We start from the raw sequence: 23,125 nt of genomic DNA, 5'->3' as shown, positions 1-23,125 counted from the left end.
CAGGAGGGCCCTGTGCGTGTAATGATGGCCTTGGTAAAGCCTTTGATTGTGTGTATTTGGGTGGAACTTGAGCTTGTAATTGGGGAATGCGCACATTGTCAGATTTCAGAGCCTCTCCCTAGAAATATTGTTTTGTCCTGGGGAAAGGGGAAGTTTTCTTTCCTTCTGGGTGTATCTGTGACCACCTTTGGAAGGTTTTCTCCAGAGTATGACTTCAGGATGGCAGCAGTCGTATTCAGGGCTGACCCAGCTACAAGGTGTCTTGTTAAGTCACCCCGTAGTCCTCTCCAGTGGGGAATTTCATGAGCTAGGACTGGCTTCCAGCCTTCTGGCTCAAAAGGAAGTGATGGTATGATTGTGCACTGGGAGGAAGACATGGGAGGTGGGTTTTATTTTTTCTTCCTTCTTCTCATCTTGGAGTTTGCAAAAGGATCACTACAAATACCAAAAAATCCTTCCACACCTGGTAGCTGGTCAATGTTTGTGGGGAAAAGAAAACTCTCCGCACTGCCTTGCCCCTTGATGTACATAAATTGCTAGGGTCGAGGCACTTACAATAAAACGCTTGCCACCTGGTTCTTTTCTGTATGAGGCAGAGAGCTCGTATCCTTTAAAATCAGAAGACTAAGGTTGAGGTCCTGCCTGTAAGCTTCCTGGCTGTTTGACTCTTGGGGACTTGCCAAATGCCTCTGAATCTCTAAGCTTACCATGTGCCAGGACCTGGGCCAGGCATCAAGAATGCAGAAATAGAGAAGTCGCTGGCTCCACCCTGCAGTCCGGTGTAATCTCTTGAGGAGACAGGTGCAAACACAGTTATAACACAATGTGGGATGTGCTTTATGGAAGCTACAGAGGAGTTCCCAGAGAAGCGAGAGGAGGGGGACTCTGTATGTTCTGGAAATGGGAGGAGTGAGAAGGTGAGCGGTGGTGAGACTGTCGTTAGGAAAGGGCTCCAAAATCAGGAGCTTGAGCAGGATTTTGAAAAAACAGAGAGTTCACTTAGAGAGAGAGAAAGATGGTAGGAAGAACCCTGGCTAACAACATTAAAGAAGTGGCAGAGGAAAGGAACCTTAAGAACAAAACTGGGCAGTGGGTTGAGAAGTAGGAGAACCAGCAGAGACTGGCTTCAAATGCTGCAAGAGGGAGGCCAGCTGTGATGGGGGCTGACTGACAAGCATCCATTGGACCAGTGGCATTTAGGGGAAGAATAGAGTGGAGAGCAAATGGGAAGACAGCAACAGGGTCAATGAGCATATTCCTTTTATTATTATCATTATTATTGAGGTATAATTGGTTTACAATAGTACATTGATTTCAGGTGGACAGTATAGTGAGTCAGCATTTTTACAGATTGTACTCCATTAAAAGTTACTATAATTCCTTGTACAATACATCTTTGTAGGTTATTTATATTATACATAATAGTTTGCACCTCTTAATCCCTTTCCCCTTGGTGCCCCTTCCTCCTTCCCTCCTGCCACTGGTAACTGCTAGTTTGTTTGCTGTATCTTAAATGTTTCTTGTTATATTCACTGGTATGTTTTACTTTTCAGATTGCACGTGTAAGTGATGTCATACAGTATCTGTCATTCTCTATCTGACTTATTTCACTAAGCATTATAGTCTCTAGATCTAGCTATGTTGCTGCAAATAGCAGAAGTTCATTCTTTTTTATGGCCGAGTAATATTCCACTGTAGTTACATCCAACATCTTTTTTTTTCAATCCATTCATCTTTTGATGGATACTTGGGTTGCCTCTATGTGTTGGCTGTTGTAAACAGTGCTGCTGTGAACACTGGGGTCTGTGTATCTTTTCAAATTAGCATTTTAATTTTTTCCTACATACTTACGAGTGGAATTGCTGGATCATATGACAGTTCTATTTAATGAGCATATTTTTAACATTGAATGGACTTGTGTGTATGTGTGTACGTCGAGTTTTTTAGGATCACAAAGAGATGAGAGATGAACAAAGATTTTTGTTGTTTTTGTTTATGATTAAAGCGTGTATATAGTTATATACCATAGGACAGGAGGCTGTGGAGAGGGAGAAGTTAATTTCAAGGGGAGAGATGGGACTAAATGGGGTTAATTCCTACCTTATGGAGTCCTTCAGGAAATGGTGAAGGACAGGGAAGCCTAGGGTGCGGCAGTCCATGGGGTTGCAAAGAGTCACTTAGCTCCTGAACAACAACGAGTCTTTCTGAGGATTAAATGAAATCTCCTGGGGAACCCTTTTTGTAATGAGATACACACATGTGAATATGATTATCCTGCTATTGAAATAAAACCTGGACACATCACAAGGCATTTGAGCTCACTTATCACTGGGCTTCTGAGATAGGCAAATCTCCCTCTCCACAGCCTTTTTGTGTGAGCTGCTTTCCTATTTCCTCTTACCACCACTTTAGACCTAGAGCCTAAGAATGAACTGAGCCTTCCTTGACATTTCTTCCTGCCAAACAACACAACTCACCAGTTCCCCTGGATTACAACAGGAAGCTGGGGGTTGATAAGTGAGAAACAATTAAGGGAGAGGACAGGAGCCTCCGCTTTGTCAGGAGGTGGGACTCACATCCAGCTCTCTTGGAAACTTGCTTTGTCAGTTTATTAACTTTTTATCAGATAACTCTGGAGCCACATGGGCTGTGAAGTAGACTGTCTCTCACAGACACCAGTGGGCACTTTTCCATCTCAGTCTCATGAACTGTAAGTCTCATTAGGGCAGGGATTTTTTGCCTGTTTTGTTCACTAGCGATTAGAACAGTCTGGCACAGGGGTGGTGTCTAATAAGTACTAACATTAGTAAGTGAATGAATTTATCCATTCATTCATCGTTCTATTGACTCAGTTGAAATGGACCAACCAGTAAGCTCATCCTAGATAAACAGAGATAAATAATATTCGTTATAATTTTTTAAAAAGTACATTCTGTGCCAGGCCCGTTACATGTATTAGATTATAATCATTTTACAAATGGGAAAACAAGACCCAGAAAGAGGTCACTTGGATGAGGATATGTGGCTGGAAAGTGGTGAAGCTGGAATTCCTCCCTGAACCCACGCTCTTTCTACACCACCATCTGCTTCTCCATTCTCATCTCTCACCACTCTCTGACTCAGATCATAACTTCAGTCACAGCTGACCACCTATAATTCCTTGAATGTGCCACCTTCTCTCTCATACATTTCTTTGCCTGGGACACATTTAATTCTGCTCTTTGTCTGGCTAATTCTTCCTCATCCTTCTTCTGGGAGGCTTTCTTGAAATGATGCTCTCCAGGTGGGGTAGTTTGACCTTCTCTGCTCTCACAGCCTCCTTGGCAGCCCAAGGTCACAGGACATATCACAGGCATTATAGAAATGTTTTTTTTTTTTTTTCTTTTTTTCCCATGCTGCATGGTTTTCAGGATCTTACTGCCCTGACCAAGGATCGAACTCATGCCTCCTGCAGTGGAAGCACTGAGGACTAACAACTGGGCCACCACGGAAGTCTCTTAGAAGCCTATTTTCATGTGCCTTTCTCCACTAGATGGTGAGAGGTTCAAGGATAAGACTGCCTTCATAATAAGAGCTGCCATTCATTGAGGGCTGCCATGTGCTGGCTTTTCTGACTTAATTCTCACAGCTACCACCTGAGGAGGCTATTATTACACTTGTTTTATAGATGAAAACAAAGATGGAGGCTCAGAGAGGTTAAATAAGTTTCCCAAGGTCACAATGGCTAAATGACTAAGTCAGAAATCCAATATAGGTACATCTGGTTCCAAGGTCTAAATTCTTTTCTTTTTCTTCTGTTATCATCAGAACCATCCACAGTGCTCACAGCTTAACTGTTGGGATAAACAGATAAATACCACCTGAATAATGAGATTAGCGAGCTAATCCAAGTTTATAAAGCTCTTGGGGGAAACATGTGGAAGGAAAGGAGTTGTCCTCTCTGGAGGAGGTGGGGTTGGAAAGGCTTAAAGTTGTCAGACTGCTTGGGAACTTATAAACTGATTTTGTAATGATGGCTTAAGATGGAAAATAGATTCCTGCATCAAATATTGGTGGGTAGTTTTGGGGCCCATGGCAGACATAGCCCAGGTCACCACTGCTTCCAAATGAGTCCCTCTGGGTGCCAGGAATTTAGTCCAAATGCCTGCTGGTACCTGTTTAAGTGATGACTGGTAACCAGGCAACCCAGTCAGCACATTGTTTCATTAAAATCTTTTCGTGTGTGTGTGTGTGTGTGTGCGTGTGTGTGTGTGTGTGTGCGAAAACTACTTTACATAATCACAATTTTAACCTTACTATACATTAAATAAAATCAATACATTTTCAAGCTCTTGGCTATAAGGAATAGGGTAGTACTTCTAATTATGTGTTACCTTTTCCTGCTCTTGTGTCTTAACTGCAGGCATCCCTGGAGGCTGGTTTCTCTCTATTCTCCTCTTCAGGGAATTCATCTATTTTCTAGGCTTGAACTACTGTAAAATTCCTATAAAATTAAACTTAAAACTACAAGTAAAAAGCATGGCTGTATAATGTATGGCACAATACCTTCTTTGTCTGCCACGGAAGGCAACGGTGAGGGAGGAAACAGTGGGTGGCCGGCCTCTGGCATCAGGCAATTAGGAGACTTCTAAACTGCTCTGTTTCCTAGCTGTGGCCTTGGGCAAGTTACTTATGTCTGCATTCCCGATCTTTAAAAGAGTGAAAATAATAGTAAGAGGACTATTGTGAGGACTAAGAAAATAACGCAAAAGCACTTAGTGACTAGTTTGTTCTAAGTTACCAATAAGTCCTAGTTGTAGCAATCATTATTATCACTTTTATCACTGGCAGGATAAAGCAATTTGGATGACAGTGATTTGAGACCTATGAAGTATTATGAAAATGTGAAATATTATTATTGTGTATTGTATTGTGTGAAATCCAAAGAGCTTGATAGAAAGGGCATTGCATAAGAAATCAGGAAAGCCAGGTCCTAACAGATCCTAATGCTACTTTAGCCAGTAACGTGCAGTGTGGCCTTGGGACAGTCCTCTCTGAGCCTTTGCTTTCTCACTTGTAGATGAAGCAGTTTTTTAAATCATCTTTTTAAGAAATTTATTTATTTTTAGCCGTGCTGAGTCTGCGTCACTATGGTTGGACTTTCTCTAATTGCGGTGAGCAGGGGCTACTCTTCCTTGCCTTGCGCGGGCTTCTCGTTGCAGAGACCTCTCTTGTGGAGCCTGGGTTCTGTGGTGCTCAGGTTTCGGTAGTCGTGGTCTGGTTCCAGAGCACAGACTCAGTAGATGTGGCACATGGGCTTAGTTGCTCTGTGGCATGTGGGATCTTCCTCAACCATAGATCCAACCCATGTCCAACGCATTGCAAGGTGGATTCTCAACCACTAGACCACCAGGGAAGCCCCACTGCTTAGATCATTTTGATGAGCCACCCCAGCTCTGAAACTCTATGATTTCATGAATTTTGGAGCAGATAGATTATGTAACAAATCTTACAGAATTCTTGGAATAGACTAGAAGGTTAATATGGCCCACATATATCAATAACCAGAGTCTATCTCTGAGGATGATAAAAGTTAACCCCAACTGCAACAGTCAGAAAGAGCAATCTGGGGAATTCAATGAAAAGGCAAACTACAACCCAGCTGAAGACTCTTGGGAGACATCTTTGCGTGCTGCGGTTCATGAGGTCGCAAAGAGTCGGACATGACTGAGCGACTGAACTGAACTGAATAACATACCTATAATGGCAATACGGCACTAGACAGAAAAAAAGGATCAGATTATGTGTATCAGGCAGATGCATTCTTAAACAGGAAAGAATGTGCAAGGCCCTTTAACATCTTTGGATGTGGCTTTGAATAATAAAGTGCTGGTAGCTCTCTCACATAGCTTGTGGGGCATCAGTCTTCTTACCTTCCTAATGTTCCGAGTATCTACTTTGTGTTAGATGTGGTGGTAAACTGGGTTACTGAGGCACACAGACTCTATTCTCAAGACGCTGACAAACTATTGGATAAAGCATTTTAACCCTGTGAGCTACTTTTACATGTTCCGTGTAGTCCTGCATGGTGTTAATGTTGTTTACATGTTGCTTTTCTATTATTCTGTGAAAGCATAGCTGTTTGTGTATTCATCTCTCTACCCTCAGCCTTCCAGCAGCTTCTGGGTGTTAAATATTATCTCTTCAAGTGAGTTGTACCAGAAGGAAGAGTCATCTGTTACTCTTTTACTTCCTCATGAGCCCTCAAACTGGTTTGTAGGGCAACTATAGATTCTTTCTCTTTCTTCTCAGAGGACTGATTAGTCCAGATTTCCTGCTTGTTCTCCCCCCTGGACTCAAATTTTATTCTTCCTCCCCTCTTTCCTACCTTGGTGGTGGTGGTTTAGTGGCTAAGACATGTCTGACTCTTGTGACCCCATAAACTGTAGCCTACCAGGCTCCTCTGTCCATGGGGTTTCCCAAGCAAGAATCCTGGAGTGACTTGCCATTTCCTTCTCCACTTTCATAACTTACCCCCACAGAAAACAAAATAACCAAAAATGATAACAAAACCTAGATAGTACTGTGTGGCGGCAGCACATTGATGGGTAAACTAAATACTTCTTTCGCCACTGGAGCAACTGCTATTAAATGTCTTATCACTTACCTTTGAAGTTCTTTGGAAAAATGAAAGTTATTTTGCATATAAGTGCTTAAAATCACCTCAGTTACCTAAGATACTTTCATTTCCTTCCAAGATTCTTCTTAAAGGGACGTCTGCTATGTTCTTCAGATACTGTTATGAATGTAGAATGCAGTATTGATAGCTTCCTTCAAACTCACTGATTTTCATTTTCCCTGAGGATGACAAGGATATTATGAAAATGACAATAGAAAAATTTCCATAAGAATACTTAATCAAAAATAAAAAACCTGATGCTTAAAGACACTTCCAATTATCTGAAAAATTGATACTAGGTAACAGTGAGAGACTTTATTTTTTGGGGCTCCAAAATCACTGCAGATGGTAACTGCAGCCATGAAATTAAAAGACGCTTGCTCCTTGAAAGAAAAGTTATGACCAACCTAGACAGCTTATTAGAAAGCAGAGATATTACTTTGCCAACAAAGGTCCATCTAGTCAAAGCTATGGTTTTTCCAGTAGTCATGTATGGATGTGAGAGTTGGACTCTAAAGAAAGCTGAGCACTGAAGAAATGATGCTTTTGAACTGTGGTGTTGGAGAAGACTCTTGAGAGTCCCTTGGACTGCAAGGAGAACCAACCTGTCAATCCTAAAGGAAATCAGACCTCAATATTCATTGGAAGGACTGATGCTGAAGCTGAAGCTCCAATACTTTGGTCACCTGATTCAAAAAACTGACTCATTTAAAAAGGCCCTGATGCTGGGAAAGATTGAAGGTGGGAGGGGAAGGGGACGACAGAGGATGAGATGGTTGGATGGCATCACTGACTTGATGGACATGAGTTTGAGCAAGCTCCAGGAGTTGGTGATGGACAGGGAGGCCTGGTGTGTTGCAGTCCATGGCGTCGCAAAGAGTCAGATATGACTGAGTGACTGAACTAAACTGGAGTACTCATTCAACAATTCAGTGATAAGTGTGTATTAGGTGCCTAAAAGTGTTGCATTGTGCAAAGTACAAACATAAAGGAGATTAAGAAATGGGTTCTTTCAAGGAGCTCAATTAAACATTTATTTATTTAAACATTTATGATTTATGTAAGCAATTATAATTCAATAAAAAATTGCTTACTTTATATCTTGTATAAATACTTCCAGGAACTTCCTTGGTGTCTCAGATGGTAAAGAATCTGCTTCTGAGTCAGGAGACCTGGTTCGATTCCTGGGTCAGGAAAGTCCCCTGGAGAAGGAAATCGCAACGCACTGCAGTATTCTTGCCTGGGAAATCCATGGACAGAAGAGCCTGGCAGGCTATAGCCCATGGGGTTGCAAAGAGTCAGACACAACTAAGCAACTTTTACTTCACTTCATAAATAGTTAATATTTTACAAAATATTTTCCACATTTAACAACTCATTTCATCCCCAAATCAATCCTCAGTTTACATTTCATGAACTTGAGATTTCTTGTTGTTCACTGTTATTTGGTAACCAGAATGTTGACTGCTTAAAAAAATAGTCTTGTTTCTGGTTGTGCTGGATCTTTGTTGCTGCTTGGGCTTTTCTCTAGTTGCGGAGATGGGGGGCTACCCTTGGTTGTGGTGCTCAGTCTTCTCATTGTGGTGGCATTTCTTGTTGCACAGTACCGGCTCTAGGGTGTGTGGGCTTTAGTAGTTGCAGGCTTGTCTTGGCTCTAGAGCACAGGCTCAGTAGTTGCGGCACACAGGCCTAGCTGCTCTGCGGCCATGTGGGATCTTCCTGACCCAGGTGCCTCCTCCACTGGCAGGTGGATTCTTTACCACTGAGCCACCAGGGAAGTCCCAGAATGTTATTCTGATGATGATAATGTTGGTATTTCTCTGCTCCTTGTGGTTTGATTTATGTACTTAATGACTAAGCATTTACAAAGTATTTCATGGAAGATAACTTCTTCCGCTTTCTCACCCTCCAGTCCTTGTTCCTCTTCCGCTTAGTTTGTCTCTGAGGGAGGTGGGGCTAAAATGACTACCAGATGCACCCCCTTCCCCTGGCCCCGCCCCTTGCCAGTGCTCTTAAGAGAACAGTGATCTTCACTTTTCTTAAATTCTTTTCCTACCAAAGCCTTTCTTTAGGCCATAAATTTAGAAGTTCATTGCTACTTCATTTTTGCTTTCTATTTTTCCTTTATTCTATTCCTGATCATTCCATAATTCTGTGCTACCTTAGACTATTGTTTCCATCAAATAGAAACAGAATTTAGGAATTTAGGGATTATTTTGCCTGATGCTTTCACTTTTGGGGGGAGGAACTGGACTCCACAGCCTTGAGAATTGCCGAAACCACACAAATAGGTGGTAGAGTTGGGCTTGAACCTCAGAAGCTATATGCTCTTTGACCAGATGTCCTTTTTTGGGGGGGTTATTTTTGTTTTTTTTTGGTTTCTAGGCTTGCAGGATCTTAATTCCCCTACCAGGGATCAATCCAGACCCTCTGCAGTAGAAGCACAGAGTCCTAACCATTTGAACTGCCAGAGAATTCACCAGACTAGTAAAGTAATACTCAAAATCCTCTAAGCCAGGCCTCAACAGTATGTGAACCGTGAACTTCCAGATGTTCAAGCTGGATTTAGAAAAGGCAGAGGAACCGGAGATCAGATTGCCAGCATCCATTGGATCATGGAAAAAGCAAGAGAGTTCCATAAAAACATCTACTTCTGCTTTATTCACTATGCCAAAGCCTTTGACTGTGTGGATCACAATGAGCTGTGGAAAATTCTTAAAGAGATGGGAATACCAGACCACCTGGCCTTCTGAAAAATCTGTATGCAGGTCAGGAAACAACAGTTAGAACTGGACATGGAACAACAGACTGGTTCCAAATCGGGAACGGAGTACGTCAAGGTTGTATATTGTCACCCTGCTTATTTAATTTATATGCAGAGTACATCATGCAAAATGCCAGGTTGGATGAAGTACAAGGTGGAATCAAGATTGCCGGGAGAAATATCAATAACCTCAGATATGCAGATGACATCACCCTTATGGCAGAAAGTGAAGAAGAACTAGAGAGCCTCTTGATGAAAGTGAAAGAGGAGAGTGAAAAAGCTGGCTTAAAACTCAACATTCAGAAAACTAAGATCATGGCATCTGATCTCATCATTTCATGGCAAATTGATAAGGAAACAATGGAAACAGGGAGAGACTATTTTTCTGGGCTCCAAAATCACTGCAGATGGTGACTGCAGTCATGGAATTAAAAGAAAAACTATGACCAACCTAGACAGCATATTAGAAAGCAGAGACATTACTTTGCCAACAAAGCTGTGGTTTTTCCAGGAGTCATGTATGGATGTGAGAACTGGATTGTAAAGAAACCTGAGCACTGAAGAATTGATGCTTTTGAATTGTGGTGTTGGAGAAGACTTTTGAGAGTCCCTTGGACTGCAAGGAGATCCAACCTGTCAATCCTAAAGGAAATCAGTCCTGAATATTCATTGGAAGGACTGATGCTGAAGCTGAAACTCCAATATTTTGACCACCTGATGCGAGGAACTGACTCATTTGAAAAGACCCTGATCCTTTGGAAAGACTGAAGGTGGGAGGGGAATGGGATGACAAAGGATGAGATGGTGGGATGACATCACCAACTCGATGGACATGAGTTTGAGCGAGCTCTGGGAGTTGGTGATGGACAGGGAAGCCTGGCATGCTGCAGTCCATAGGGCCGCAAAGAGTCGAACATGACTGAGAAACTAAATTGAACTGAACTGAGGTAAATACATAATTCATTAACATAGCTTAAGACAACCATAAGCGACTGAACTGAAGACAAACGTTTCCATAAGAAAAACGCATTGGTTAGCTAAGGTTTGAGAAAAGTTAAGTTCAGGTGGGACCAGGTGTCATCATGGCAACACAAAATTTTAAGAGAGACCTCTTTTTAAGTTTGTGTAGAGAAGGGGAAAACATCTAACACTTGTTGGTTACCTCCTGCTGCTTAAGAGAGAGAGAAAAAAATGTCTGACACTTGCAGCCTATTTCCTCTGTTTGGAGACCCCTGGCCTTCCTGCCTGTTACCCTCTCAAATCCTAGTAAGATGTTGAAGTGAAAGTGAAGTCACTCAGTCGTGTCTGACTCTTTGCGAGCCCATGGACTGTAGCCTACCAGGCTCTTCCATCCATGGGATTTTCCAGGCAAGACTACTGGAGTGGGTTGCCATTTCCTTCTCCAAGTAGAAGGCAGTCATAAAACCTTTATGTATTTAGGATTTGCACATGCAGAGGTCCACCCTCACCCCCTAATTGTTTAAGTATAGTGGATTTACAAACTTATATCAGTTACAGGTGTACAAAATAATCAGTCAATATTTTTTAGAGTTATTATAAGAAGTTAAGGGAAGAGTTCATATCAAAAGATGTGAGGTCAACAGGGTCAAATGTCCTTTTGAAGCAGTCAAGAAATATTCTATTAACAGAAAATGCTTTTGTCTGGGAAAAGAGTACTTTAATAAAAATTTATAATTACAAAAAAAGTTATTATAAAATACTGGAGGTATTCCCTGTGCTGTACATTACATCTTGGTTTCTCATTTATTTTATACCTAGTAGTTTGTGCCTCATATTCCCCTTCCCCTATCTTGCCTCTCCCCTCACACTATTAACCACTAGTTCTTTATACAAGAACCCTAAGTGTGGGTTAAACGTCTCCTGAATGGCTGCAAAAAGCGACAACAAAGGTTAATCTCCGGAAATCTAGTTCTATCTACTCTTTTTTTCCCTCCACCCTCCCTAAACGCCCCGCCGGGGGCTCCACCTCCGGGGAGGGGGTCCCCGGGGGGCCAGGGGGCTCCGGCGCCCGGGAGAAGCGGGCGGGTGGCGCGGTGCGGGCTGTCCCGCCTGCCTGGATCAGCTCGTGTCGCACGCCCCCTGGCCGGTCGCCCGGCGCCCTTGCGCTCTTCCGGTCACCCGGGGCGGGGCAGGCGGCGGTCGGCTCCCACTGCCGAGCTCGGACCTTCCGCCTCCGGCGACACTTGCTCTGGGCCATGGCAGCGGCGTGGGGACGGTGGGCTCGGGCATGGCTCTGCAGGTGCGAGCTGACTCATCCCCAAACCCTTAAGGGCGGCCCCAGTTTCGGCCCCAGTAACCCGACCCTTGTTCCGCTTTGCAGAACGGCCTGGCAGGGCTGCGGCCGAAACTACCGCGCCGCGCTGTGCACCGAGTTGAAGCGGCCCCTGGTCATTGAGGAGGTGGCCCCTCGCCCTGTCCAGCCGCACGAGGTAGGTGACTGGCCGGGCCCCTGGACGCCCCCTTCCCCGCGGCCACCACCCATGACGCGCTGGCTCCCCTCCCGGACTGAGTTCCCGAGTGCTCCGCTCGGGGGCGCCCGTGAGGCTGGAGCGCAACTTTCTGCTGGGCTTCTAGATGGGCCCTTTCCTGGGTCACAAAAAGGCCAAAGTGCAAAGGGAAGATTGTTCCCCAAAACACAAATGTAGAAGGCCTCAGAGCTGTTGCCTTAGAAACAGAATTCTGATTTGCACACGACTTTGCATAACCGCCTGCAAGTTATTGATTTAACACAGATAAATGACCCCATCCTTTGCTTCCCCTCTTTCAGTTGCAGCGACTAATGATCTGCCCTCCCTCCTCCCCTCAGACAGCCCTGTATTTCCATGATAATGTGCCATGTGCCCTCCTCTGGTGTACTGCAGTGATTTGGGGTGGGTGGGATTATATTAGGGTGGTGGGCATCTACCCACATTTAGAGTGGTGGAAAATGTGGTAGTCACTCTGGCTTTGCCTCTCGACCACCCTGCTGACATTCTCATCTGGTGTGGAGAATGAGACTGTCTGACAAGGTGAAACAGGCAGTGAGTCTCAGGGGTGGAGACCACTGGGAGGGTAAGACATGTGGCTGCTGTCCCAAAGTATCACTAATGCGGACCCCAGGACTGAATGGATCATTTGGGTGACTGTAGGCTAGCAGCCAGCCTCCTTCCTGGGATTCACATGCTGAAAGATACCCACATTGAGTTAAGGTGGAGTGGCTTCAGGAATTTATATGTGCTATGCAGGTCAGCACACAATGTTTGAGACAATCATTGAGACAGCACACAAACAGCTTCAGAGCTGGGCTTCTTTGTCCTGTGATTTGCCCAGGCTGTTGTGTCAGGAATTAGCTCATGAGAGCTGGGACTAAGTGAGTTTATCCATCATTAAATCTCCATAGTCTGGAATGGTGCCTGGCATGTGGCCGATGCTTAAAATATTATTGAATGAATGCATTTTGTTCATAAAATATCTTCTCATCAGTGTGGTCACCTCTGTATGATATAAGAAGTGTAAACAGATAAATGAATGTCACCGATTCTGTCTCAGCCTTCATTTTCTCCCCTGATTCCAAGCCCTGTTGAGTTGGGTTGGTATGTGACAGTAGTTCTTTAACTTCAGGCTGCATCAGATTTATCTTGTCAAAACAGGTTACTGGTCCTCTAAAGTTTCTGATTCAGTAGGTCAGGGGCTGAGAATCTGAACATCTAACAAGTTGCCAGGTGACACTGGCATAGTCTGGGGACCTCACTCTGAGAACCACTGCTTAACAAGGGCTACAGAGACTGCTGCAGGCCTGCCTCTGCTTTTATCTCTGTCGTGAAACACATAAGCTGGGGAGTCTAGTTCTAGCTTCTAGAATTCCTGATTCCCCAAACAGCTGATCATGTTACCCTCTGCTTAAAATCTTTTAATGGCTTCCATTGTTCCATCTGTCCTTGGGTTGGGAAGATCCCTGGAGAAGGAAATGGCAATCCACTCCAGTATTCTTGCCTGGAAAGTCCCAGGGACACAGGAGCCTGGTGGGTTGCAGTCTGTGGGGCCGCAAAGAGTTGGACATGACTGAGCAGCTAAGCATACACTGGGCCTTTGCACAGGCCATTGCTTTTGTCTGTGCCAGGCTTCCCCTCCCCCCTTTTGAATAGTTAACTCTTCATAGTTCTTACTTCCCTCAAAGGTCAAATCTCTCCATTATGTGCTTCCACAGCACCATATATTTCTATCTAACATTTTGTGTAGAGCACATAAACTCTCCTAATTGTCTGGTTAATGTCTGTCTTCTGTACTGTACTCTTAGCTCCTTGTCCATTTTGCCTTGTGATTGTGCACCAGTACTTAGTTCAGTACCTAGCATATAGTAGATGTTCAGTAAATATTACAGTAAAACGTAATGAACTTTGTCTCCAAAGACGTGTGCTGCGCTGCCTTGTTGCTCTGTGTCCTTTGCAGGTCAGAGTTGATGTTCATTTCTGTGGGATTAACTTCGCTGATATTTTGGCCTGTCATGGTCAGTATCAGGAAAGGCATCAACTTCCCTTCACTCCCGGTGAGTATCAAAGGGCAAAGTGATTGCTTCAAAACGAGAAGATATAGAAACTTTTAAAAGAACTGCTTGATGGACATGTACACACTGCTATATTTAAAATGGATAACCAACAAGGAGCTACTTCATAGCATGTGGAACTCTGCTCAATGTTATGTGGCAGCCTGGATGGGAGTGGGGTTTGGGGGAGAATGGATACATGTATGTGTATATCTGAGTCCCTCTGCTGTTCACCTAAAACTATCACAACATTGTTAATCAGCTGTACCACAAAACAAAAAGTTCAAACAAATCATAATTGGTAAAAAAAAAAAAAGAAGACCCATGTGCTTCATGAGTAGTACCGTGGTGGTGTTTGCTGCTATCAGAGGTGATTCAGATATGTCAGCTCCAGTACTTCTCCGGTGGTCCAGGGGTTAAGACTCCATGCTTCCAATGCAGGTTTGATCCCTGGTTGGGAAACTAAGATCCTACACGCTATGTGGTGTGGCCAAAAAAAAAAAAAAGATATCTCAGCCTCACTGCTAATTAGAATCACTAGATTCTAGTGATTCTAGTGCTGTGAGGGAAGGTTCTAGGACTGTCTTGTTCAACATTATCCTGCCTGCCCACCCTGGCCCCGTTAGTACTCTTGTATCTGGCTTATACTAAATGCTCAATAAATGATTGATTGATTGATTGAAACACAGTTGACAAGCAATGTTATGTTAGTTTCGGGTGTATAGGTAGTGATGTGACATTTGCATACAGTATGAAATGACACTACAATAAGTCTGGTAACCGTGTGTCCCCTACAAAGTTATTACAATATTACTGTGTTCCTGCTGCTGTATATTGCATCCCTGTGGTTTTATTGTTTTATTTTATTTTATTTTTTTTCATTTATTTTTATTAGTTGGAGGCTAATTACTTTACAGTATTGTAGTGGTTTTTTTCATACATTGACATGAATTAGCCATGGATTTACATGTATTCCCCATCCCGATCCCCCCTCCCACCTCCCTCTCTACCTGATTTATTGTTTTCTAACTAGAGACTTGTACCTCTTAATCCCCTTCACTTACTTCATCCACCCCTCAATAAATACTTTAAAAAGGCATAAATGAGCAAATAAAATTTTATGTATTATTATGCTCACCAGAATCCTGATCAGAATCATCAATGGCCATAGTCATTCTCTTTCAATCCTTGACAGTTCCTCAATTTTACTTTTTCACTGAAGGATCAGAAACATCTGGTTGCAGCTAAGACTCTCAGTCCTCACAAATACATTCCCCAAGAAACCTAATACCAAAGGATCAGAAGAAGATACAGAGTTTATCCATTTCTTAGGAGGCTGCTCTCTGATTTGCATTATACTCAATCTGATTACATTTAGATCCTGAGTATGTGGACCAATGACTCATTTTTGTTGTTGAAATTTATTAAAAGAGATATAAGTAGTTTGGTGTGTGTCTATATATATATGTAATATACAGTTATATACTGTAAATATACAGCACATGTATATTTTATACAGATAGACACCATTAAGGATATAGTGATTGCAAAACAGTTGCAGTGTTTTGGCCTTCGGGCTTTTGATTATGTCTCAACAGTTGGAACTGGTTCCCTCTGTTTGTGTTTGCTAACGTGCTGTTTGTGGGGGGGAAGATGTCTTACTCAATTGAGTTATTCTTCTGGCAGCTCAAGTGGGAAATGTATGATCATTAAACTCAGAAATTTTGGAGGTGGAGGAGGAAAGAGCAGACAACACCAGTTCATCCAACTGAGCCAAGTGCTGAATGCATGAATATAGTTCATGTACTTGGGGGGCCTCATAGTCCAGAAGAGGAGACATGGGAACGGATAAATACCATGTGATGAATATTATCATTGGGGGTGCTGGAGGAACCCAAGGCCCCAGAGATCAGGGTCAAAAGTACTTGTATACTCAGGATTCTCTGTTCTTTTGCCCATTCTTGAAATTTTCATTTGTGTCATGGTAAGAATGGGACTGCTATAGTTTTTCAAGTTGTGATCATGAAATCTTAGTTCACTTTCCTGTGTGTTGGGTATAACACTCCTATTCTTCCTGGATGGGGTAGGGGGCGGAACACAAACCCTTTTGGCTCCAGAAAGCTCATAGGACAGCCTGTCGATCAGAGTTTTCCCATCTCTCTGGTGCTGGGCTTTACAGATAACCTGATCTTTAAACAATTTGTTTTAGGAATGGAGTTTTCTGGGATTGTATTGGAGACAGGCACAGATGTCAGCACGGTGAAAGAGGTAAATTAGTTGAATCTAGGGAACTGAGGTGTGGGTAACTATGAGAAATAGTTTGTAGCCAGAGAGTCTTGCTTTTCCTGGACTTTGACAGCGGACACCAAAGGCAGAACGAGGTGGAGCAGGGAGAAACGAATTCTGAATTGAGGGAAGGAAGCCTGGCTTGGCTTCGTTAAACTTTTTATTACGAATGAAAGGCAGCACCTGGGGTTTTAGTTACTGAAAGGATAGTGAATTCTCAAGTTTCAGTATTTTGTGAGAGAAATGAATACTGAGATTCTAATTCATATCAGTTTTTTCCTTTCTCGGTTCAGTCATTGTCCAAAATGTGCTCAAATTGGCTTGGCCGCCTAATGGGGGTTGTGTGAAAACAGCTGAATTATTTACTAAGCAATAACACTGAATAGATAATTAAGGGAACCTGTGTCTTACTGGATCAGAAAGAACAGTTTTCTTTCTTTTTTGGGTTAAATTGGGAAGGGGTTAAATGGCAAGAGCATATATTTGAACATACCCTTAATGGTATTTTCCCTGCAGGGAGATCGAGTTATTGGCCTGCCGAGCTTTAATGGTATGGCTGAAGAATGCATCATTGACCACAAGGTAGTTCTACTCCTCAATATTCATCCTTGGAGATTCTTTTTCTGCTGTCTTTCATTTTCACCTATCCCTCAGTGCTTCTCCTTTTCCTCTCTTTCTTTTGTATTCTTTTGCTTATATCTTGTTTCTCAGCCAAGCACTTCTTTCTTTCAAATGCTAAGCCTTTTTTTTTTGTTTGCTTGTTTTGGTGTGACAACCATTGCATAGAGCTTTGTTTGTATGGAGTGGTTTAATGAAGAAGGGCATTTTGTTTTCTGAGGCCTGGAACAATCGACTGGCTGTCCAACTGGACCATAGTTAGGTGGTTTTGGTAGAAAAACTGGTTTGAAGCCTGGATGTAATGAACTTCTTCCCCGCACCAAGCTTGTGAATAATCCTGGGAGGTAGCCAGCTGGTGTAGGGGCGTGATTGTCCAGGATGTGAATGGTGCCCCCTAGTGGTGGATAGTACACCTTTTATTTATTTATTTTTTTAAAACAGCTTTATTTAAGGTAAAATTTTTGTACCATGTAATTCCCTTATTATATTAATACTGCAGTGGCATGTATTATATCCTCTGCAGATTGGTTCCTTCCTGGTCCAGATGTCAGCTTTAGGATTTTTGAAAACTGGTGTGCCCAAGTCTTGAAATTCTTGACCATCGCTTGCTTGGTCTTGACTTCCACTGGGCTTGGTTCCTGACATGTGTTCCCCTTTGCAAGTCAAGTCATAATACGTATTGAGCAGCCTTTATGAAGAGGTACAGTGCTTAATCTCTAAGTCACTGTTATCTCTTTTATAGAACCTGTGGCAGATTCCAGAAAAGGTGTCCCTCCGAGAAGCGGCTGCCCTGCCCGTATCCTATGGCACTGCTATTTTCGCCCTGGAGCGTCGGGCCTGTACCCAGCCTGGGTGAGGACTGTGTCGAGGACAGAGGGATAGATGGGACCTCCTCTAATACCAGAAATGTCCACCAAGACCGTGCCGCTCTGTTCCCTTCCCTGACCCTTGTGTACATTCTAAGTCCCTTTGATCGTGCCCGACTCATTGCAACCCTATGGGCTGTAGCCTGCCAGGCTCCTCTGTCCATGGGATCCTCCAGGCAAGAATACTGGAGTGGGTTGCCTTGCCTTGCTCTAGGGGATCTTCCCGACCCAGGGATCAAACTGGAGTCTCTTACATCACCTGCATTGGCAGGCAGGTTCTTTACCACTAGCGCCACGTGGGAAGCCCTCCCTGACCCTTAACCTCACGGCTATCTAAAGAAAAGCCAAAGGAAGAGAGTGACCCAAGATTGGAGCCTGGTGACAGTGGGGATACCCTTTTGCCTGAGAGGGGACGGTAGACTGTGAATTTGGCCAGTATGAATTTGGAGAAATCTTTCTCTCAAGTCTGACCCCTCCGGAGATCACTTCCTAGAAAACCTTACATTTTAGAGAGCTGGTTTATTTCAACTCATTTCACGCTGGTTTTAATGGAAGCCTGTGGCATTTGTTTCTGTGAGCTTGGCTGGGGGTCACAGAAACAAATACCATAGGCAGGTGGCGTGTTGGTAAAGAATCCACCTGCCAATGCAGTGGACACGGGTTTGATCTTTGGGTGGGGAAGATCCATTGGAGAAGGAAATGGCAGTCCACTCCAGTATTCTGAAAAACTCATGGACAGAAGAGCCTGGCAGTCTACAGTCCATGGGGTTGCAAAGAGTGGGACACGACTGAACACTGGGTGACTGAGCCCAGCACACACACAGTGGTATTTGCCTCTGTGAGGCTTGGCTGGGTATACTTAACAGGTATTTCAAGCTCAGAGGTGCTGAATTTCTCACTTCACCTGGAGCGTTCCCACAGCTTCTTGCTCTTTTCTGAGAGCTCAGAATTGCTCCAGGGAGATGGGCTTAGAAGAGCAGCGACTGGTACGTGATCATCAACTTCTAAAATTTGGCTATGTTTAGTATGGGAGTGATTTTAAGACAGAATTTAAAAAGCAGAAATTGGAGTGGTAGCGCAAAGGAAGGCTACCACTGGAATGAGGAAGAGGCTACCTAGAGAGATTAAGGACCCTCACTTGGGAATTCTTCAGGACTGGACCAAATTAGCACTGATCACATATAATATAGCTCAAGAGGCTGGAGAGTGTTCATGTACGTGTATGTGCACATGAAGGGGGTTAAACTAGATGAACTCTCAGTTCTCTTCTTGCTTTAAAATGTCCCGTCTTCAGAATGTTCATGAAATCATATTGCTGGATGATTTTTGGTTTCTTGAGTAACACTCATCTTTCCCTGCACAGAGAAACTGTTCTAGTGACGGCAGCAGCTGGAGCCACAGGCCTCGCCATGATAGATGTGGCAACAAACATTCTTCAGGCCAAGGTATTTGCAAGTTCGATTCTCCATTAAAAAATATCATACCTCCTGCTTTCAAACATGGAATATATTCCTTTATTTATAAAAAAAAAATCAGGTGTGAGGTACTGGGAATGTTAAGTAGCCTGGAGTAGGGTCTTGCCATCTATTTACTTACAGACTAGTGAGGGGACTGAGGAGTAAGTCTCTTGTGCTTCCGATTCAACTTGCCTCACAGCCTCTGAATATTCTATTTCTTCTACCTGTAATGCTGTAAACAGTCTCCCCCTGAACTTCAAATTTAAACTCAGCTGCTGCTTTTTCGGGGGAGTTTTCTCGGTCCCTCCCCTCCCTGGGACTGTTTCTATGTGGTCCCTGAGCATCCTGTACTTCTCTTTCATAGTGTGATTAACCCTACTGGATCAATGTCTCCTTCCCACTGGACTGTAATCCCCCTCAAGGCAGGACCAGTATCTGATCCATTATTGTAATTGCAGCACCTACGATGGTGCTGAGACCACCGTAGGCACTCAATCATTATTATTATTTTGTAAATTCATTTATTTATTTGGCCGTGCTGGGTCTTAGTTGCAGCGCGTAGGTTCTTCAGTCTTCATTGTATCCTGTAGGATCTTCAGTTGTGACATGCCTAACTTTTAATAACTTTTAGTCCCTTGACCAGGGATCAAACCTGGGCCCCCTGCATTGGGATTGTGGGGTCTTAGCCACTGGACTACCAGAAAATTCCCTAAATAATTATTTATTGATTGAATGAATAAATACATGAAAGAAAGACCCGGTTCTCTATCTGGGCTTTTTGTGGAGGCTGTGAGTGTCAGAGAAGAAGAATTTCTTGGAGAAGGTGGGCATTTACGCTGACATTTACAGTTGAATAGCAGAAGAAGAGAAGGGAAGGTAAGGCCGTTTAAGTCATGGGAAGACAGAGACATAGGTACTAACATGGTTCCTTCAGGGAATGGCAGATAGCATCTGTGGAGCAAGGGATATGTGTGGGGAATGGTGGGGGGTGACTCTAGAGAGGTGGGGGAGAGATAGGATCAAGAAGCTCTGAGGAATCTGAACATTTCTTGGAAACTCTCAGGAGCTATTGAAGATTTTACAGAGGAATGACATGATCATCTTTGCATTTTTGCAGAGTTCACTTTGGTAACGATGTGGATGAGGGATGGGGCTAGGTCAGGGGGTCAGGGGTAGTCTGGAGACAGTAGGGTAGATTCTTGGAGCAATCAAGGCCAGAGGTGATGATCCTTGGAACAGGGCACTGGAGGTGATGATCAGAGAGATACCAAAGTAGAAGAAAATAGAGAATTTGGTGACTGGAGAGCGTCCTAATACAGTTGAAGGAACGAGGACTTTGAAGTTGCCTGCTGTGTTGTGTTTTAGTTGCTCAGTAGTGTCCGACTCTTTGCAGCCTCATGGACTGTAGCCTGCCAAGCTCCTCTCTTCATGGAGATCTCCAGGCAAGAAGACTGGAGTGGGTTGCCATGCCCTGCTCCAGGGGATCTTCCCAACCCAGGGATCCCACATTACAGGCAGATTCTTTACCATCTGAGCCACCAGGGAAGCCCTGAAGTTAGCCTGACCTAGGTGCAAATTCTAGCTCTGTCTCTAGCTTAATAGCTTCAGTCACCTCATTTGTGCAATAGTGCTTTTCTCATAGTGTGGTTGTGGGAATATTGAGATCACATGTGTCAGGTACCAGTCACATAGTGTGAGGCATAGTGTGTTGGGGAGGATCCTTTAAAAAGGGATATTTTCCTGTTATTATCAGACATTGAGTGGGAAGGCGCAAACTTGATGTACTTAGAGATTTGCCGTTTGTTGGGACTGAGAACCTAGGAGGAAATGGTGAGCTCAGTTTTGGATGTGCTGAGTGTGAGGTTCCTCTGGAGCCTAGAGGCACAAAGATACTGTCCAGGTTTGGTGATAATTGGACTGATCTGGAATTTCTCCAGGTGGCAGCTCTCTCTTCTCACATTGACTCTCTTTTGGGAAGGACATGTGAGTTCTGAAACTAGTCTCAGATACCAGGAGGCTCCTCATGGGATATTAACACATTCACACTCAAAATAAGGGCTTATAGCACCTCTCTTAAGGGGGAGAACAAAATTAGTCTCATTGTTTAGAAACACTGACTATTTAACATTTCTGGGAAGACAAGACTGTACTGTTTGTTTTAAATAGATACAGGAAGTTAAGTAGAGGGAAAAATTTGCTTTAATTCCAATATTTAATCCCAGGAGACATGGATTCGATCCCCTGGAGGAGGAAATGGCAACCTACTCCAATATTCTTGCCTGAGAAATCCCATGGACAGAGGAGCCTGGTGGGCTACAGTCCATGGGGTTGCAAAACAGTCAGACTCAACTTAGTGACTGAGCATGCATGCATGTATTTTCTTTAGCAGGAATAATGGTTTTAAGCAAAAGCAAACAAACAAAAAAATAATGTCATCATGTCACTGCTCAGAGCATGTCATTTTGATAACACCTTCCATTCACAGTGTCTCAGGTTGCTTTCACATTGTCTGCACAGCAATTATCTTACCCTTGGTCCTCACAGAACCCATGGGAGATGGGGAATGGAAGTGTTGATTATCCCTATTTCACAGATAAAGAAAGTGAGGCACCTGGAGAGAAAATGATTCACAGCAAGCCTCACTGGGATTCCTACAAGGAATCCTGGAGATGGAATCAGGTGCCCGACCCTAGTCTGGTGTGTGCCCACTGTAGCACTGTGTGTGGGTTCTCCTGAGCAGTGCAGCTGTTTGGGGGTTCCATTGGGGAGCATTTGAGGGTAACTTTTAGCTTCAAATAGTTATGGGTGAGTCTGGACTCTTTTAAGGGCACAGATGTTCTTGGGTGTTTGAATGCACATTCTGAAGGTCATTTTGAAGCCAAAGTGCTTGGGGTGGTGGGGGCTGCCCAGTGAACAGGCATCTCTAGGCAGTGCTTCAGTGTCTGAAGCTTTTCTGGAGACTTCCAAACCTCAGACCTCCTCACAGTATGGCCCACAGCCATCTATGTCCTCTTTGGCAGACCGTAGGCATGGCTTTCTCCCAGCTCGAAGGAGTGGACTTCAGTATCAGTAGCATTGGATTTGAATAGTTGTTCTACTGCCTGCTACCTGGATAATACTGGCTTATTTACTTAACCTCTCTGGGTCAATGTCTCCATCTTCAGAATGAGAATAACTGTAAGTCCCCCATAATGTTCTTATGAGGTTTAAATAGAATAAATAATTGCCTATATTTAACAATAGATTCAATTTATCTAACACTTTGTTTCCCAAGTACTTATTCCTTTTAATTTTAAAAATATATCTTAGTTTATGGATGGGTAACTGAAACTTAGAGAATTTGGAAGGCAATACAGACAAATGTTAAAAGCATAAACTCTAGAGATGAATCACCTGAATTTGGATCACAGTTCTGCCTCCCATGAGCTGTGTGACCTTGGGCAAGATACTCAACTTCTTTGGCCTGTCTCTTCATCCTCAAAATGGGGATGGTAATAGTGTGTATATTACTGGGCTATTAAAATGAAATGAGTTATTAATATATATGTAAGGCATTTAGAATAGTGTTTGGCAAAGAGTAAGCACTATATAAGTGTTAGTTCTTACTAAGTAATTTGCCTTAAGTAACACAGCTAGTTAGTAACAGAGCCAGGATTTGAACTTAGGTCTGTCTGACTTCAAGCTGTTTCCACTGAATCATGTTTTACCCCCTGAGAAGCCCTTCCTGATCTTCTAGCTCTAGGTTAGGTGCCTCTAGCTTGCACTTCGGAGCCCTCTGTGCTTCCACCATCATACTGCTTGGATCATGCTTTCTTGGCTCCAAGCTTGGTATTTAGGTTGTATCCTTACTACTTGACTCATAATGGGTACTCAATAAATGATGGGCTTCCCCTGGTGGCTTAGATGGTAAAGAATTCACCTGCAATGTGGGAG

At 43.5% G+C, this 23,125-nt stretch overlaps 1 protein-coding gene across 1 annotated transcript in view; it reads left to right on the top strand.

Annotated features, from left to right (window-relative positions):
• Positions 1-11,561: 11,561 nt before the first annotated feature.
• The window catches only part of LOC133069340 (quinone oxidoreductase-like protein 2), a 31,375-nt gene continuing 19,811 nt past the window's right edge, over positions 11,562-23,125 (top strand). The window contains exons 1-7 of the mRNA XM_061160788.1: positions 11,562-11,682; positions 11,764-11,872; positions 13,872-13,968; positions 16,175-16,233; positions 16,768-16,833; positions 17,612-17,721; positions 19,099-19,180. Of these exons, the coding sequence (XP_061016771.1) occupies positions 11,639-11,682; positions 11,764-11,872; positions 13,872-13,968; positions 16,175-16,233; positions 16,768-16,833; positions 17,612-17,721; positions 19,099-19,180 (567 nt within the window). The 5' untranslated portion in view covers positions 11,562-11,638. The remainder of the gene's footprint in view (positions 11,683-11,763; positions 11,873-13,871; positions 13,969-16,174; positions 16,234-16,767; positions 16,834-17,611; positions 17,722-19,098; positions 19,181-23,125) is intronic.

The sequence above is a fragment of the Dama dama genome, chromosome 14, assembly GCF_033118175.1.
Source record: "Dama dama isolate Ldn47 chromosome 14, ASM3311817v1, whole genome shotgun sequence".
NCBI classification, from domain to species: domain Eukaryota; kingdom Metazoa; phylum Chordata; class Mammalia; order Artiodactyla; family Cervidae; genus Dama; species Dama dama.
The sequence above is the reverse complement of the archived record's forward strand: the minus strand, read 5'-3'. Positions and strand labels throughout refer to the sequence as shown.